General features: G+C 37.1%; 1 protein-coding gene across 1 annotated transcript; it reads left to right on the forward strand.

Moving 5' to 3' along the window:
* The first annotated feature begins 199 nt into the window (after positions 1 to 199).
* On the forward strand, positions 200 to 18682 carry HSD17B13 (hydroxysteroid 17-beta dehydrogenase 13). Its single transcript, XM_072622485.1, has 7 exons — positions 200 to 555; positions 5903 to 6010; positions 8069 to 8200; positions 8355 to 8461; positions 10476 to 10613; positions 12219 to 12335; positions 17529 to 18682. Exons 1-7 carry the CDS (start codon positions 346 to 348, stop codon positions 17617 to 17619), a joined length of 903 nt encoding a protein of 300 aa, XP_072478586.1. The 5' UTR covers positions 200 to 345; the 3' UTR covers positions 17620 to 18682.
* The last annotated feature ends 602 nt before the right edge of the window (positions 18683 to 19284 follow it).

The raw sequence follows: 19284 nt of genomic DNA on the forward strand, positions 1-19284 counted from the left end.
TGTTTTGCCTAATCAAAGGGTTAATAAAATTAATTACATTATAAAAAAAATTAAAGTTTTTTTTAAGAGTTCTGCAAACAAATGCCATGAATAGGTTAATTCCTCATCACCTTTTGTGCAGGCGTCTGTCAGCAGCTGGCACCGCTTCAAGTGAGTCTATTGCAAGAGAATCAACAGTACATGAGGAGAAAGCCTGCTCTTGTGGCCTCCCTTATCAGCCTCCAGTTCCCTTTAATACCGGGGACGCAGCTGGATTTCCAACCTTCTGACACTTACCTCTCCATACTGGGGCTCTCTCCACTAACAGAAAATAATAGGTTAGAAGACAGAACTGCAGCCAGAACAATGAACATCATCCTAGAACTCTTTCTGATCCTAGCTGTTGTCATCTTCTCCTACCTGGAGGCCTTGGTGAAGCTATTTATTCCAGTGAAAAGAAAGTCTGTCAGTGGAGAGATTGTCTTAGTTACTGGTGCCGGACATGGAATTGGGAGACTCACTGCCTATGAATTTGCCAAACACAAAAGCAAACTGGTTCTGTGGGATATTAATAAGGTAATGAAATACATTTTTATTTCTTTCACCTTCACAACTTGTGGGGCCCAGAGGAAAAAATACTGGATTTAGAGTCAAGAGAGCTTGGGTTTGAATTTAATTTCAAATATTTACTATCAATGTTACTACCTTCAGCAGGTCATTAAATCTTTCTCAGCTTCAATTTCCTCATCTGTAAAATGAGGATAATATCTGTAGCATTTACATTGCACAACTGTTATGAAGATTGGGATAATATCTGCCAAGTGCTTTACATTTCTTAAAAATCAACCCAATTATCAGATGTTCTAACTACCAACTGAGAACCTTGTAAAGAGACCAGGAGAGTTTTACTGTCTTTTTTTTTTTTTTTTTTTTTTGCATTCTCAGTTTTAAAACTCGGGGAAACATCTTTGGAAATAAACTCTGTGGTGCCATATTCTCCCCTTGCACATGACATCTTAGAGCTTTAGAACTCTGTGTGAGACCCCACAGTGACAAATGAGCCTCTCTTTCACAGAGCACTACATGTGTGGAAATCCAGTTCATTCCACAGACAACACTGAGCTTTAGAAGGAGAGATAAACAGCTTTCCTCCTTTCAAAAGGGATAATGCCACCAGATCATCTCACTTCCATGGAGAATTTTCAGTTACTAATATTGGATTTGAGTTACCATTCATATTGTTTAGACTGAACAGTCTTTGATGGCACTTGCCTTGTAACATGGTCTATTGGTCTTAAAAAAAGATTCTTGAAGTCATCAAAAGAGTTTTTATTGAGCCTTTTTGACTCAATAAAATTGTCTTCTGATTTTTTTCTAATTTCAAATTAGCAACTGCTACTTTCAAAGTCTATTTTTCCCCATCTTTGATCTACAAGAATCTTGGAAGTAGCCCATTCCTGCCTTTTTATTATCAAATCAAATGGCCCTAGAATCATAGATTCAGAGCTGGCAGGAACCTCAGAGACCACCCTCCTTCAGATGTTCTTAACCCCATCTTTTTCAAATAAATATTTTGATAATTGTTTTTCACTATTGTTGATTTTCTTTGACATTTTATTTAATGCATTAAGAAAAAACAGTCCTCAAAAGGAACCTATAGGTTCCATCAGAGTGCCCCATGGGTTTTTGACACAATAAGTTAGTCTAGTCCCTGGTCATTTTACAGATGAGGAAAGTGAGCCACAAAGGAGTGGAAGTGACTTACCCAGGATTGCACAGGGACTAGGAGTTTGGAATCTTGTTCATGTATATTATAAATTTAATGAAAAAAATTCTTAGTGTTCAAGAATAAAAAGTTGTTGTGTAGGGTCTTTTCTTGTTCCTTTACCGTGCAGGAAATTAATAGGTGGCCATGTTTACACAGTTGCTGAGTCTATGAAGTCATTACTTTGTACCTAGAATTCTAAAGTTCATTTTGTTGAGTAAAGATTTTCTCATTAAGAAATTTGCAGCTAAGCAATGATGTAATGATGATCAATTGTGAAAGACTAAACTACTCTGATCAATATAATTATCCAAAATAATTCTAAAGGACTCATGCCAAAAAAAAATGTTATTAACCTCCAGAGAAAGAGGTTATGAATTCTGAGTGCTAAATGAAATATAATTTTCTCACTTTTTTTGGCATTATGGCTAAGATGGAAATACATTTTACAGGATTTCACATGCATAATTGATATCATTTTCCTTGCCTTCTCAGTAGATACAGGAGGGTTAGGAGGGAGGGAGAGAATTTGAAACACAAAATTTTAAAAAGAAAAAATACTAAAAATTGATATTTTTAATAAATTTGCAGCTGAACTGAGAAATGTCTATTGTAGCCAGATAACCTTCACAGAATTCTGTGACATGAAAAAGAACCTACATGTCATTAAGTGTTCTAATACAATCTTTTACCAGCTCAGACACCAATAGATTTCCCAGAAAAGTCCCTTGTGTTTTTTAATAGGCTTTTCTTAGTACATAAACTATTCACGGATTTTCATCTTTTCTTTTTAATTTACCAGATTATTTTTAGAAAGCATTTCTACAGTGAAATCATGAAGTAGAAATTTGTTTGTAGACAAAGGAATTAACAAAGAACTTCTTTTAAAACAGTAATTCAGTTTCAATAAAAATTAGTTACCTTTATAGTCATATCATATTTCCTTCTCATTTATAGACCAGAGGCATTGTATGCCCCAAGCAAAGATGCATGGAATTGAGCGTAGTAACCAAACATTTCATAACATACATATGAATTACAGGAAAAATCATACAATATGCTAGAGCAGCCAGATCTCCTTGAATCAGTTGAATTTTCATTGTAAATTATATCATTTGACTAAAAATCCCTCACATTATACAATCTATGTAATGGAAAGATGGCCGAATCTTAGGGGGCTACAATCTCTCTAAAACTGCCTTATTATTCCCTATGTCAACAAAACCACCTTAAACCCTTTCTCTCCTTATACCCAGATGCCCAGGTGTGAACAAATAACCTAGTTCTCATACTTCAGTTTAAAAATGTAAGGGAGAAAGTTTGGTCATATTAAGCAGCAAAAAGGAAAGGTTTCATTAATTTCAACAAACACAATCCTTACCAAAAGTCAAGCTTGCCCAGACACAAGGAAGGAAGGCACATAGTTTGTTTGCCTTCTCATATACTCCTCTCTCCCCTTTCTTTCATGTTAACCCAAGGAGAGGAGGAAGAAGAGAAAATTCAGAATCTACAATCTGTACTCCTTAATCCCACTCTCTAGCCCCCACCCCAACACCACCACCACCACCCTGTCCTGTCCAAGGCAGACACTTCTGTTCTCTTTAGTCTCTTTTGAGCCTGCCACTAGAGGATTATATGTGTTTTCCAAACTCTAGACAAACCAGGAAGGAATATTCTCTGCTGATACCTAGTTAGCACTCATTCTCCTTGCATATGTATCTTAAGATAGTGTGTGTTCATCCTTCGTTGCCCAAGAAGACCACGCCATCAGAGAAATCATGACATGACTTGCGCTTGACCTTGTTTTGAGTGAGGGAGGTTTGCGCAGGTCACCAGCCTCACTTCTCCTCCAGAGCCATCTGAATCCAGTGACCAGATATTCATCAGGATGACTGATGATGATCCAAGATGATCCAAGATGAGGCAATTGGGGTTAAGTGACTTGCCCAAGGTCACACAGCTAGTGAGTGTCAAATGTCTGAGGTGAGATTTGAACTCAGGTCCTCCTGTCTCTTGCACTGGTGCTCTATCCACTGCACCACCTAGCTGCCCCATTATCTTAAGATATAGAATCTTCAAAGAAGTTACTTTGTAGTTCTGGTTTTAGGAAGATAACCATCTGCAGTTTTTCCTAGTAAGTAGTAACAAAATTCTCCAAGCTAAGGCATATTATCAGTTAACAAGTATCTGTTACACCCTTACTGGACATGTTTTGATAAATAGTAAAATGATTAATTGGAGTCTCTGTCCTCAAGAAGCTTAAGAAGACAGCAAGATGAAAAAAATGTATAGGAGAAGTGTGTGTGTGTGTGTGTGTGTGTGTGTGTGCGTGTGTGTGTGTGTGTGTGTGTGTGTGTGTAGTAAAACAGCATTACAGAAAGAGTCAAAGCAAAAGAAAAAGATTGGGAGGTAAAAATAACAAAGAAAAAGATGGGGAAAACATGATTCTGTCCATGAAAAACAGTTAATAGAAACTAACATCCAAAATATCTATTCAAATATGTCCTTTTAGGAAAGCAAGATTTTTCTTGGAGATTTTTAAATCTTATAACTCTCAGTTATATAAGGATCAAAAATTGAATTGAAACATGAAGGGGTTGTGTAGTTAGCTCCCTGCCTGAAGAATAAATAAATAAAATGGCCTCATAAAGTCCCGCTGAACCCCAGGATTCTGTGATTTGCAATTTGGCACAATGCCCAACTCTCAGACATTTTGCAGCTCTGGGAGATGTTTGATATTCCCTTGTACCTGGGTCCTTTACTCCCACAGCCTGAGGACCATACCCCCATTTTGCCCTTGGTGATACAAAGTGTGACCGTGGGAAAGGAATGGGATATGCAGAACAAATATAACACAGAAAGAATAGTCAAGGTTGAAGCTAAACAAACTTTCATGTAAAACCAACATCATATTTCATAATCCCCTACTCAGGCTACAAGTCTGTAATACCTACATTTCAGTGTCCATTTTGTAATTTTAGAGGTAGATTTCATAATGAAAGCTCAGGTTCCTTGTTAATAGTTGATAATGGATATAGGGGCAGCAAAGAAGGTGAAATGGCCTAAGCAGATTCTCCCCCACCCTCCTACTCTCAACACCCACAGACATGACTTGTAAATGGACCACCAATGGATCATATGGGGTCCAATTGGCATTGACTCACTGAAAGGCTTACCTTTATTCCAGCTCTACTTACATGTGATCCCAAGAAAGGACAAAGAGGTAAGGTTAGCTCTGTGACTGGAAAATATCTCTATGGGGTCTGATTTTGACTCACCATGGATCTTAACTTTATAACCCTATAAACAGGGACAGTTTGTTCATTTTCTAAGGTTGACTTACAGACCAATATAGCATCAAAATGCTAAGGGAAAGCGTTATAAGACCCAAGGTCATGGATAAAACCAGCATAATTTTCATCAAACTTTACTTCTTTCTTTTTGAGAAGAGAACCCAAGTAGAAAGAGGTAAATAAAACTATCCAGAGTTAGGCACCAAGTAAATCTCCCCCACTAGAAAGCCTGGTAAAAGTACCATATTTCCTGAAATATTCATTAAAGAACACCAAGGTAGTTACTTCAGGAGAAGGGAACCAAATTTACTTTAGTTTAAAAATGACCAGGAGGGTCTCAGAACAAAGCTATGCTTTCAGTGTATTTCAGTGGTTTCCTTTTAATGATGATTTTAGTTCATTATGCATAGTTATCTAGCTAATTAATATATAGGGAGCATTGTTTGCTTCTTCTTCAAATCCAGATTCTATCCAGACTAAATAAACTTCTTTCATTATACTTTGTAGGACACATCCTATAGGAATGTTCTTAAAATTATAAAACCATTCCACCTTTGAGAAAATTCCAAGGGCCAACTAGGTGGTACAGTGGATAGAGCACTGGTCCTGGAGTCAGGAGAACTTGAGTTCAAATCTAGCTCATAAACTTACTAGCTATGTGGCCCTGGGCAAGTTACCTAATTTCTGTTTGCTTCAGTTTCCTCAACTGTAAAATGGGGATAATAACAATATTTCACCTCATATGATTGTTGTGAGGATAAAATAAGATTATATTTGTAAAGTGTTTAGCACAGTGCCTTGTACGCTGTGGGCGCTATATACATACTTTTTACTTTCCCCCTTTCATCTCTTTTTCCATTTGCAGCATGGTGTTGAAGAAACAGCTGCTGAATGCAGAAAATTAGGGGCCACAGCTTGGGCCTTTGTGGTCGACTGCAGTAAAAAAGAGGAAATTTATACCATGATAGACAAGGTAAGGACTAAGTATATCTCTGCACAAACTCTTAATGAATCAATTACATGGGATCCTGGAGAAAAGAAAGCCTCTATCTAAACATTTGAGACCAAAGCCTTTTGCATTATTCTTAGCCTTGAAGTAGTTGCTCTGTGGTAGGATTTGTTTCTTGCCTATATATCATACTCTCTTATCCAAGCATTGTTGTTTTGTTTTGTTTTAACGGGAAATTACCAATGAGGAAACTCCATCTACTAATGCAGCTCTTCTCATAGGTTTAAGAGAATTGCCTGGGGCTTCAAGAGGTCTAAGAACCTGCCTGGCAGGTAGAGTCAGCACAAACACACACAAGCACACATAAATGCACATGCTCATTCTCACAACCACATAGATACACATGAACATTCTAACACACTGAGCTATCATGTTTTTATTTACCTGGAGATTGACTGGAGACAAGATATATATTTTTTATTGGGTCCATTACTTTTTTAAGCATTCCTGTTTTGCATTGCATTGGCGGAGTGGTACCATGGATAGAGCTCTAGGCTTAGAGTGAGTAAGACCAAGTTCCAGGATGGACCAAATTGTTACATTTTCAGAGTGAGCCTTTACAATTTAAAAATTGGCAAATGATGCAAATCAGGTTTATTTATTTGTTGATTGTCTAGATTTGAGAAAATGATAGAAAAATGTTAATAATGCAGATTATACATAAAAGTATGTCTTGTGTACATTTGGGGGGAAAAGGAAGAGTTGTTTGTTAAATTTTAACTAGCATATTCCTGCCTAACTTTGAATCTTGCCTCAGACACTACCTGGGGGAACCTGGACAAGCTACTTAACCTACTCAGCCTTAGTTTTCTCAGCTAAAAAATGCGGATAATAACAGGACCTACTTCACAAGGTTGTTGTGGGAATCACAAGAAATTATATATATATATTTGGAAACCTAAAGCATTATGTAAATATTGGCTATGGATAGGTATCAGAACTTCCCTGATGAATGCAAGTCAAGGTACTTTATCTACAATTTATAATCTTAGTGGGATGTATAAAATATTGAGAGATTATATGACTTGCCCAGAGTAACTCAGCTAGTATGTGTTATGGGCAGGATTTGAACCCAGGTGTCTCTAGCTTCAAGGTTTTCTCTCTAGCCATTACAAGATATCTTCATAATGTTACTGTGTTATGATGTTACTTTTTTCTGCTAATCTGTAAAAAGATCTCTTGAGATTTGGTGAGAAACATTCTATAAAATAAATTTGGATAGCTGTAACACCCTGTTGCACTGATGAGTTCATTTTTAAGCATAAGGACATGATTCCCTTCTCTGTATCTTGAAGGAATTTCTTTTAGATGAAAAGTTCTAAGTTCAATTAAAATTACTCTAGCCCCCCAGTTTGGAACATTCCTAATATTTAGGCAGAGGATGGACTTTATGCTTTAACTTCTGTTTAAATCTGTCTCTAGCTAACCCCTGGTCTCTTTGTGGTTAAGCCAAAATTCAGGTTGCTGAGCAGTGTACGTGGATAAACAGGCATGGGGTAGGCAATTTTAAGACAAGAGGAGCCCTTTTCCCTTAGTCCTTCAAAAGTTTGTGGTTTCAATCTGAGTCTTCTGCTCCCTAGAGATCCTCTGACAGATTCTCCTTCATTCTGTCTCCTGGCTTCATGCCTTCACCCAGGCTGGCTTCTTATATATTCCCAGTCCCATAGTTTCCTTCAAGGCTCATATTAAGTGCCATCTCTTCTCCTATCCTCCCCCACCCGAATAACTTTATATTGTTTCCCTTCAATCGATCAGGTATAAGCTTCTTGAGGGCAGGGACTATTTTTATTCCTTTGTATCCCCAATGCCTAGCATAGTACCTGGCAGACAGTAGGAACCGAATATATGAATGAATGTTTGCATTAATATAATTCCTGCTTAAGCTAGGGATTGTAGTGGGGGTGGAGGTGTGCTTCCTCACAATGCAAACTGAGGAAATAATTTAGTGTTTGCTTACCTCTACCTGAAACCTTCAGGGACATTGTGTTACACAAAATTAATCTGTTCTTTAAATTTCAAAAGATAAAGAATGAAGTTGGCGATGTGACCATCGTGGTGAATAATGCTGGAACAATTTATCCAGCAGATCTGCTGAGTACCAAAGATGATGAAATTACCAAAACATTTGAAGTCAACATTCTAGGTCACTTCTGGGTAAGTATAAACCACAAATATGGACCTGCGAAAGGATCATTTCACTTCCGTTGGCATCGTTCTTTGCTGAGATTGACTAGAATATCCAAAGAATAAAATAAAAATCTGTATGGAAAGTAACGTCCATGTCTCCATCTCTCTCCCTTTTGATAAGATTGTTAAAGCACTCCTGCCTTCCATGATGCAGAGAAACCATGGTCACATCATCACTGTGGCCTCCATATGTGGTCATGGAGTGATTCCTTATCTGATCCCTTATTGGTATGTATTGATTTTTATGAAGGCACTTTTCTACTTTCTTAGTTTAAAGGATTGTTCATGCACTCAATCCTCTTCCTGGTACTTTCAGAATTGTAGAGCTAATACAGTTTGTTATGTCTTTACCTGCACCAGAAAAGATGCTTTTATACATATTTGAACTACTTTTAGATTAGAAAACAGTATGGTGTCAGTCAGAGATAACCATAAAAAAAAAAAATAATGTTCTTTGAACTGTAGAATACAATAAAATAAAAAACGATAGAAGCAGAAACACTATTGCCCATATGTGATAGCCTCAGAGCCAGTGCCAAGACAGCTGGAGATCTCCTGCTTACAAATTTGCATGTGTATGTGTATTTGTTTTAAATGACTTGGTGTGTGAACTATTCTTTATTTGTTTCTACTGTCTCTTTACATAATAATATTAAGATAAGTAGGCATTAGACTAACAAACATGGTGCCAGTGCCTGTCTGTGAAAGAAAATCGGCTTGTAGTGACACACCACTTGCACAAAACTCTACATTATACATTCTATCAAAAACTATTCTAGTTTCTTCCCCCTGCCCTACACCATCCACCATGCTACAGGTTAAAAAAATAGCATCCCTTTGTTGATATTTTGACAAGATCTTTACTTACTTGCAATATGTTATGATAATGGAAGTATATGTCAGTGACTTAGTGGGGACCTTGGCTCCATATTCTTGGCGATATTCAGTGTTCTCCCTGGCAGACATAATGTAGATATGCCCAAAGGACGAGGAAGAGACTAGGCAGGCATAGGAGCACCCTAAATGTTCAAGCTCCTTTCTCTGCTTGAGACATATATATGAATTATACAACTTAAAACACATGCTACTATTTCAGTATTTGGGGGGGAATCCAAACTCAGAGGAATTTCCCCTTTTTTCTCCTCTAAAGAACAATAGCTCATATTTATACAGAACTTTAAAGTTTATAACACATTTTCCTCACAACAACACTATGAGATAAGTAGTATATGCAATGTCATCCATACTTTGCACATGAGGAAATTGAGTCTTAAAGAACCCCAGAGATCTTCAGAACTAGATTGGACTTCAGGTCCAGCTTGTTAGCCTCTCTCCTCTACCACCTGTGTAAGAAGCTGCTAACATTTTTCTTTTTCTTTTATATATTTTATTTATACTTTTCATTTATTACTTATACTTTTATAAACTTACAATTATTTATGATTTATAGTTTTTGTCATTTTATATATTAACTTATTAATTTTATTATAAATTGAGGAGTTCAGATATTACAGGCATATTAAAAAGAAAATTAAGAAGTCGAAGTGGTAGCTATTTTCCTGATTGAAAACTGCAAAGCTGTATGCAAATGCTAATAGGGAAATGTTTACCAAAGGGTCATAACTTTAGAGCTAAGAGGACACTAGAGACCATCTAATCCAAACTCCTTATTTTACATCTAGGGAAAGTGAACCCCAGAGAGATGAAAAGGCTTGCCCCAGGCCACTCAGCTCCTAAATATGGGAGCCGGGATTGAAACCCAGATCCTCTGTCTCTGAAGCCAGGACACTTTCCATCATATAGTACAAATATTTCAGTATAGCTATTGTTTTTATAACTTTTTGCAGTTACATTTATTTTTTTCCTATATAAGAAAAAATAATTAAAACTATAGAGACTGAATTCAGAGACATTATAAGGACAATTCATGATTAACTAAAAATACGTTATAGTTAAGATTTTAAAAATCACTTATGCCTGTGAGTAATGGCCATGATTTGTCCTCGGGAAATGGCCAATTTTACAATTTTCTTTCATATATTCACTCTAAGCATGTAAGAGATTTAAGCTATGATGAATTTTTTAATAATCTAAGAAGATTCAATGTGGAAGATTTCATGAAGTTGGATAAAATATTCTACTCATTTTCTAATCAAATAAACACTTTATACTGTGGAACTCTCATAGAGAAAGGAGCCTCTTACTTTCCATTAAATGATAATTATTCATAATTCTTTTGTAGTTCCAGTAAATTTGCTGCTGTTGGGTTTCACAGAGCCCTAACATCAGAACTTGCTGCCCTGGGAAAAAATGGAATCAAGACCTCTTGTCTCTGTCCTGTTTTTGTGAATACTGGATTTACCAAGAACCCAAGCACAAGGTAAGAATGACAGAACTTAAGAAGTCTAGTTTTCATGTGGGTCAAAGCTGAGAGAACCTGAAAGACTGGAGGAAACAATACAGCTTTACCTATCAATCTGACTATATTGTCTATGTGACCTCTAAGTGCGGGGCAGAGTTGACCGCCTGGTACTAGCTCCTCAGTTCCCCCTGCAAAAGAAAATGGAAGGACACAGCACTATATCTATCTCCATCCATAGAACTGGCAGAGAGATGCCACTCTCTCCTCTTCTCCTCCCTTTTCTCAGAAGTGGAGACTGCCTACCACAACCACCCTGTTCAAAGCAACACAGGCTGCAAGAGACCAAAAAGATAAGATCACAGTTTTTGCTACTAGGAACATCCTAGATTCACAAAGATCCTTTCCTCTGCTTATTTAGAAAGTTTACAAAATATAGACTTTATTATTAATCATAAAACACTCAGTAAATTAATGAATAATAAAAAGTTTAGAGGTTAGAGTAGAAATATCATTTAAGCATTGGATGGACACTGAAATCTCCCTGCATTACCTTACATTCTGCATAAATCTCCATTAGGGACTGTTTCCTCTTATCCCAGGACTATTTCAGAAAATACAAACAAATAACATTTGTTATTTGTTAACACAGATGCTTATGAAAAGGAAAATAACTTTTTATAAAAAGTAGAACAATGTCAATAAGACTAATGAAAGGGACAGAATTCCATCTGAACTATTTAAAATCCTAAAAGATGATGCTGTCAAAGTGCTGCACTCAATATGGCAGCAAATTTGGAAAACTCAACAGTATCCACCGGATTGGAAAAGATCAGTTTGCATCTCACTCTTAAAGAAGGGCAATGTCAAAGAATGTTGAAATTACCAAACAATTGCACAAATTTCACACAATAGCAAGGTTATACTCTGCAAACTAGGCTTCAGTTATATGTGAACTGAAAATGACCAGAAGAGCAGGTTGATTTTGGAAGAGGCAAAAGAGCTAGAGACCAAATTGCCAACACTTACCGGATTGTGGAGAAAACAAGGGGAGTTCCAGAAAACATCTACTTCTGCTTCATTGACTACACTAAGACCTTTGACTATGTGGATCCTAACAAAATGTGGTGAGTCCTCAAAGAGATGGGAGTACCAGATCATCTGACTTGTCTCCTAAGGAACCTGTGTGTGGGTCAAGAAACAACAGATAGAACCAACCACAGAAATGACTGGTTTAAAATTGGAAAAGGAGTATGACAAGGCTGTACATTATCATCTTATTTATTTAACTTATATGCAGAGTACATTATGTGAGGTTCCAAGCTGGATAAATCAAAACACATGTTTGTAACATGTTTAGATTCACATTGGTCCACCCACTGGACAAACCTTGTCTTCTAAGGCCAAGAAGAACAAGTCTAACCCTTTTCATATTTTTTCATGTAAAAGAATAAGTACATAGAAACAAAGTGTGATCCTTGTGCTTGGGGAGATAGTACAATAGGGACACAAAGCAAATTGCTAATATTTTTTTAAAAAGTAAATAACCTATTTGCAAAAGGTTTCTTTTTTTCAAATTTCTGTTTTAGCTCATTTTAAATCTATTTCTTTTTTTTTTTTTTTAAGGTTATGGCCTGTTTTGGAGACAGATGAGGTTGTGAAGAAACTGATGGATGGGATTCTAACTGACAAGAAAATGATATTTGTTCCATCATATTTGAATCTCTCTTTGGTATTAGAAAAGTAAGTACGGTAAAATACACACTTTACTGGAGGAAAGGAAGCAATTGGGGTTAAGTGACTTGCCCAAGGTCATACAACTAGTCAGTGTTTGAGGCTGAATTTGAACTCAGATCTTCCTAACTCCAGGGTCAGTACTCTACAATACATGCCATTAAAACAAGTCACCAGTAGTAGTACCAGAGGTTTATAGCTGCACAGTTTGTCAAAGACATACTATAGCCCTGGGGGAAGTAGTCTGTGACCAACATTCCTTCAGGAGAGTAGTAATGACTGCTTTCTACCATTACCATCCACTCTCACTTTAATCATCTAGTCAAACAATGAGTATTTAAGTCTTTACTATGTATCAAACACAGCGCTAAGCAGTAGGGAGCAAACAGCATAGTCCCTACACTCAAGAAGCTCACATTCTAATGGGGGAGACAACACGCAAAGAACTAGATATTGACAAGATACAGAGATAGCACAAGAAAGGTAATCTCATAAGGAAAGCCACTTGCAGCTGGGGACACCAAGAAAAAATTTCCATGCATGGAAAATAGCTAGTACAAAACATGGAAAGGGAAAATGGAGAGCCATGTGGGCGAACCTGCAAGTGGGCCAATGGAGATACAGCAATCTTTGAACAAGTGTTTATTAAATGCCTGCTATGTTCCAGATTCTAAGCTAGGTCTGGGAATGTAAGTATGAGAAACAGTTCCTACATAGTAGCTTATACATTCTAAGGAAGAAGATAAGTACATGTATAAATAGAAACAACATGAATATAAGATGAATAAATGCAAATAGGTACAAATCAGTTCATTACAAGTTAGTTTGGGAGGAAGAATGCTGGTGGTCAGGGGGATCAGGAAAGGTTTCATGTAGAAGAGAGTGTTTGAGCATCATCTTAAAGAAAGTGAAGGACTCTCTGAGGTAGAGGTAAGGAAGGAGGGCATTCCAAGCATGGGGGGCAACCAGTGCAAAAGCATGGAGATGGGAGATAGAATTTCATGTATGAGAAACTGAGGTGACCAGTTTGACTGGATCACAGAGTGTGGGAAAGGGAGTCTAATATTTCCAAAGAGTTATGGAACTGTCCTTGGAAGGGAACAGATCAGATTATGAAGGGTTTTAAGTCCCAAACAGAGGATGTTGTATTTGATCCTAAAAGTAATAGGGAGCACTGGAGTTTATTGAGCTGGGGAGTGGCACAGGCAGACCTATTCTTTAAGAAAATCACTGACAGAGAAATAGAAGCTAGATTAGAGTAGGGAGAAATTTGAAGCAGGGAGAGCAGTTGGGAAGGCTATAGTCTAAGAGAGAGACAGGTAATGAAGACGAAGTAGAATGGAGGCTATGTGAGCCAAGAGAAAGGAACATAGAGCAGTGATGCTGTCATGGTAAAAATGACAAGATTTGGTAGCACATTGGATATGTGGAGTGAATGCAAGTGAGGAAGACTCCAAGGTCTTGATGATTGAGAAGAAGGTGGAACCCTACTTAGATTATTAAGTAGGAATTTCAGAAAAGAGAAGGGTTTGGGGAGGAGGAAGTTAATGAGTTCTGTTTTCGATTTGTTAGATTCATAAGAGATTGCCTTTTCTAAAAAGGAGGAGGTGTGGTGATTAATGACTGTGGATGGTGGAGAATGCTTCTCCTGCTGTAAGCTCTAGAAAGAAGGAGGAAAAAAAAGATAGGCACGCCATTTTTATACATAGATATCTGTTTTTCTGGATATCCCTCTGAAGCCTTTTTCCAAATGAGTTTTTTTTTAATTCTTAAGAGCGGTAGGCAATGAGGATACAAAGAAACAATGGAAAATGTTTTTTGCCTTTCTTTACACCCCCAGCACTTAGCAGGCTACCTTACACATAGTAGCATTTAGTAAATGCTCATTGATTCACTTGGAGAGAAGGGCTTTCTCTTCTGTCATGCTCCTCAGTGCAGATACTCTATTTTTAGTTAAGTTGGAAATGAGGAAACCTATTCAGAGATATTGGAAAGGATGGAAGTTTTGCACATCAAAGAGGAGTTCTTGAATAGTAACTAAAGTACAAAGAGATGATCAAGGAGGAATAAAAATGTGGTTCCACAATGAGGGACCACCACCCGAGATTAGACAATATGAATTGGCAGTAGGGCTAGTTAGCATGACGTCACAACCTCCTCCAGCATGTTCAGCAGCTCCAGAGTAGGTGGATGGTGCGAATGAGTCAGGGTTAATGATTAGCAAGGGTGAGAATGGCAGTAGAACAAGAGGGAAAGTAGGTAAAGGACAGTGAGTAGCAGAACTAACTGCTACAGAGTCCCAGATGTGAACAGAGGAAAGTAAGGCCAGAGCAGTAATGGACTACAGGGTTGTGAGGACAAAAATAGCTTTAGGAGGAATGACAGACAGGAAGAAGTAGAAAAGCACAAAATAATAATCCAGAAGGAGAAATCTGTGAGATTGAAATCAAGGGAGCAGAGTTATAGGTTACCTGGGTTATGAACATCCTTGTCAATTGCTGAAGAAAAGGAAAGTCAATGGACTAGAAGAGGTTGTTGACCTTGGAGGTCAAAATTTGAAGAGTTTATTTGATATCTCTATGAATGACGGCAAAGATTCAGCTGGATAGAAACCATGAGCCAGCCAAGAGGAGAGGGTAATCTAGATCCTAGTAGGCCACAACAAAAATCTGAATAGCATATTTATTTCATATAGGTAGAGTGAACCTCCGGGAGGAGAGATTGTTGAGTGACACTGGTAGAGGGAGAGAATCTAAGGCAAAGACAATACCAAAACTGTGTAGTAAATCTTCGCCAAATAGAAGCAGACATTCAGTTGAGAACCCAACAAGTAAAGATTTAGCACCATAAGTCAGGGACAGGAAGTAAGAAGATTCACTTGTAAAATAATCTCACTTAGTTATGCTCTTGGGAGGGTATGATTGGTTTTCTTTTTTTTTTTAAGCAAGAAAACTTCAGCTTAACCAGGAAGTATACTGGATTTTAATATACTTATTGCCATATGACAATTTAGACAAATAAAGATTCCATTTAGATAATTTTGTTAAGTAAAGTCACCCCTGTGACTGCAATTGGAAATGTGTGATCTTGTTGAAATTATTTAACTTCTCTGGATCTCAGTTTCCTCATCTGTAAAGTGGGGGATTGGGGCAGAGTTAGACTCAATGAACCTTAAGGTCCCTTTCACTAAGGGAAAATATCTCACAGAAAAACATTGAGTTAATATTATATTCTACAAATAAATGTTTTCTTTCTTCATCTTTAAGCCATGAAGGAAAGGTACCTAGAGCTATAATTTAAGCCTAGGGTGGTCTGAAATATGCCTACCTATGCCAGGTGTTAGAGATGCAAAGACCATAAAAATGGTTACCAAGAATTTCCAGGCATCTCCTTCATTAACATTCAAAGGATGGTCAGATTGGACTTTCTCACTGACAATTAAAGTGAGTTTTCTCTCTTTCTCAATCGCACGTGTCTCTATTTCAATAAAGTCTTCTTTCTGCTGGTATATTTAGTTCCTTCCTGGTTTTAACTAACCAGTACATCCAATTCAGTCATTAGAAAAACACTGGAATAGCCATGACAACATTGCAAACTATCACAAAATAGGGAAATATTTCTTTTCAGCATCAAGTACTAAATGATACTTTTCATTCTGAAATATTTTCAATATTGCAAGTTTTCAGTATTTTGTGGTTCATTCTGATATAATCATCTTGCTTATTCTGTAGCCTCTCCTTGCCTAAGGAAGTTATTTTCAACCTTGATTCACATCTAGTAATCATATTTTTTTCTTTTTTTTAATTTATGGAATATAACAAACAATTCCATGACACAGTAAAATAAAAAGAAATCGTACATGAAACTACAAATCTACTATGCACAACTCTCAGTAAAGCTGAATGTGCTGTTTAGTTGGTATTTACATGAGCATGTCATAGAAAGGTTTTGGTTTGGGGGAGGGAGGCGCTCAACCTATTTTGGGTCTGAGATATTCCAGTCTTATAATCTTCTATTACATGACTATTTTATCTCCATTTCCAGGGAAATTGTCTTGGTGCTATACACAGAAAATAAAAATGTTATATATGTGATGTCCATCTTGCAAATCTCTCCAAAAACCTCTGAGCATTTATTAAACACTTACTGTATGCTAGGTGTTTGGTATACAAAGTTTACTGGGGAAGGCAAGATATAAACCTATGCAAAGTTAAATAATAATAATACATAATTAAAATACATATTCAAGGTAAAAGTAAAAGGTTAGTAAAAGTAAAAGGTGCATTGGATAGAGTACCAGGGCTGGAGTTAAATTAGGAAGACCTGAATTCAAATTCAGCCTCAGATATTTACTAGCTGTGTGACCCTGAGCAAATTACTTCACCCTGTTCCCCTCAGTTTCCTCATCTGTAAAATGACGTGGAGAAAGAAATAGCAAAGCACTCCAGTATCTTTGCCAAGAAAACCCCAAACAGAGTATTGAAAAGTCAGTCACTACAAATAACTGAAAAACAAAGAGAGAAGAGGTCCCCTAAGGACCATACCCTTGAAAATAAATGATGAGGATTCTTTTCAAGTTTGTAAAATCACCAAGGGCTCTTCCAGCTCTCAAATTCTGAGATTCTGTATACCAGCTCCCTCCTTCTAGTTCAACGTGTTGAGAATTAATGGAAAAAGAAGCAACCAGCTTTGAAGCAGATGGCCAAAGATGTAGGGTCATTGAGAGCAAGCCAGTTTTCTGTTAGTGCAAAATGGAGATAAACAGTGTAAAAAGACAGTATTGAAGAAAAAAGGATGTTTCTTAATAATTTAGAGAAACCTTGAATGTCTTCTAAAATATAGGACTGACATATTGGGGACTTTGAATATGAATATGAAAAGGCAGTAGGGGAAGAAAGAACGTTAATGTTTTCTCTCCCAGTAGAATATAAGTTTCTTTAGGGCAGAGAGTATTTCATTTTCCAATACCTAGCACAGCACCAGGAACATAGTAGGTGATCACTAAATGCTTGATTAATTGATTAATTAAGAGAAAGGAACCGAATCCAGGCTAGGCAATCATCAGAAAATCAAAATTTGGCTGTGAGAAACTAGGTGGGGTAATGTCCTGTGCATCTGCTACTTTCACCCATTTCATATGATTCCTGGTATCTACATTCTCAAACAATGTTCATTTGAAAAGTTCTTATTTTTCTTCCACAGATTTCTTCCTGAGCGTGCATTGGCATTCATAAACTGGGTTCAAGATATTCAGTTTGAAGCAGTGATTGGCCACAAACACAAAAAGAAATGAGGACATTAGACTGAACTACTTTAAGATGCCTTCCAGTGCTAAATCTTAGGAACTTTTATAAAGATAGAATGAATACTGGGTGATTATGCATATAGGATTGCTATCTTCATCTTTCTTAATTTTGAAAGAATATCTGTTTCAAAATTTTATTGTATTTCTGTTTTATGCAAACATTTTTATTCTACTTTATCCTTTTCATACCAGAATGTACAAAAATAACTTTTCTGCTAGGTCTCACAAAAAGATTGTAGAATTAGAGCTGGGAAGGATTTTGGTGGCCATTTCCTCATTTAAAAGATGAGGAAACAGTCTCAAGCATATTAAGTGACTTGTCTGTCACACAGGTAGACTCATCAGAGGTAGGATTTGAACCCAGTTCCTAAATAGCTAGGGCTCTTTCTATTATACCAGCTGCCTCCCAAGAAGTTGGATAATTTAGGCAAAATGGCAAGTTCTCACCTCTATGTTTCCTCTGCAAGACTAACTGGTCTCCCAGGTGACTTGTAGCTCTAATTCTATGATCCCATTATCAAATATTGCAGTCTTAAATGAAGTTTAAACAGGCAAGCAGACCATGAAAGGCATAGCTCTTAAATAATTACGTTTTACAGTTAGAAAACTGTAGCTTATTAGTGTGATGTCCCCTTTGTCAAGTAGGGTGGCTTTTATCTTCTCCCTCCCACACAATTCAGTTGAAATTGGAATACTTCATCTCACTCTCTCTGTGACATTTTAGTATCTAAGATTGCTGTCCTATACCTCAAAGTCCCCCTGCCTCTATCATTCCTCTTCCCCTTCTACTTCCAAAAATCCCTTGAGCTCAGAAAAGAGGGGAAGGGGGAATCAATCTTAAAAGCCTCGTTTCATTTAGAAATCTAACCTTAATGTGGCTTCTCTATTTAGACAACCAAGGACCCTGCCTACTCCTGTGTTCAGGGATATTCAGCCACCACAAAGATTGAGAATGAAAGCTGACCCAGAAAATGAGCCAGAATTCTTGAGACTCTTACAGTATATCTGGGACATTTTGCCTTGGGGGAATTAAAAAAATTTATAAACCAAAGTACAATATGTGTCAACTAAATATTTACTCGTAATTAACGTCATTTCAAATCAGTTATGTTTTTGCAATCAGCTAGATGGCAGAGTACTAGCCTGAAGTCAGAAAGACAGATCTTCCTAAGGCCAAGTCTGGCCTCAGACTACTACTAGTGACCCTAAGCAAGTTACTTTACCCTATTTGCCTCAGTCTCCTCATCTGTAAAATAAACTGAAAAAGGAAATGGAAAACCATTCTAGTATCTTTGCCAAGAAAACCCCAAATGGGGTCACAAAGAGTCAGACACAACTGAACAAATGTTTTTGTGTCAAGTATCTCTTACTTACCTTTAGATTAAAAAAAAAAATCATACTATCTTTTAATAAATGTTTGTTTTGTATCATGCTTCCCCCCCCAAAAAAATCCAGTACCAACAGTACAAACATTTAATTTATTTTCTATATACTCATCACTTTTTCACAAATGTGGTCTCTATAAGGAACTGGGTGGGTACAATTAAAGGTCCCAGAGGATGGGAGATCATGGATGAGATACACAGAAGGAATACAGCGTTCAAATACCATAAGTCAGGTCATTTCTTACATGAATGCTTGCAGAACCATAGC

The sequence above is a fragment of the Notamacropus eugenii genome, chromosome 7 (assembly GCF_028372415.1).
Source record: "Notamacropus eugenii isolate mMacEug1 chromosome 7, mMacEug1.pri_v2, whole genome shotgun sequence".
NCBI lineage: Eukaryota > Metazoa > Chordata > Mammalia > Diprotodontia > Macropodidae > Notamacropus > Notamacropus eugenii.

Coding starts and splice junctions, on each gene's coding strand:
- HSD17B13 (XM_072622485.1), top strand. CDS start 346: ATGAACATCATCCTAGAACTCTTTCTGATCCTAGCTGTTGTCATCTTC. Junction 8,201..8,354: donor ACATTCTAGGTCACTTCTGG/GTAAGTATAAAC, acceptor CCTTTTGATAAG/ATTGTTAAAGCACTCCTGCC. Junction 8,462..10,475: donor CCTTATCTGATCCCTTATTG/GTATGTATTGAT, acceptor ATTCTTTTGTAG/TTCCAGTAAATTTGCTGCTG.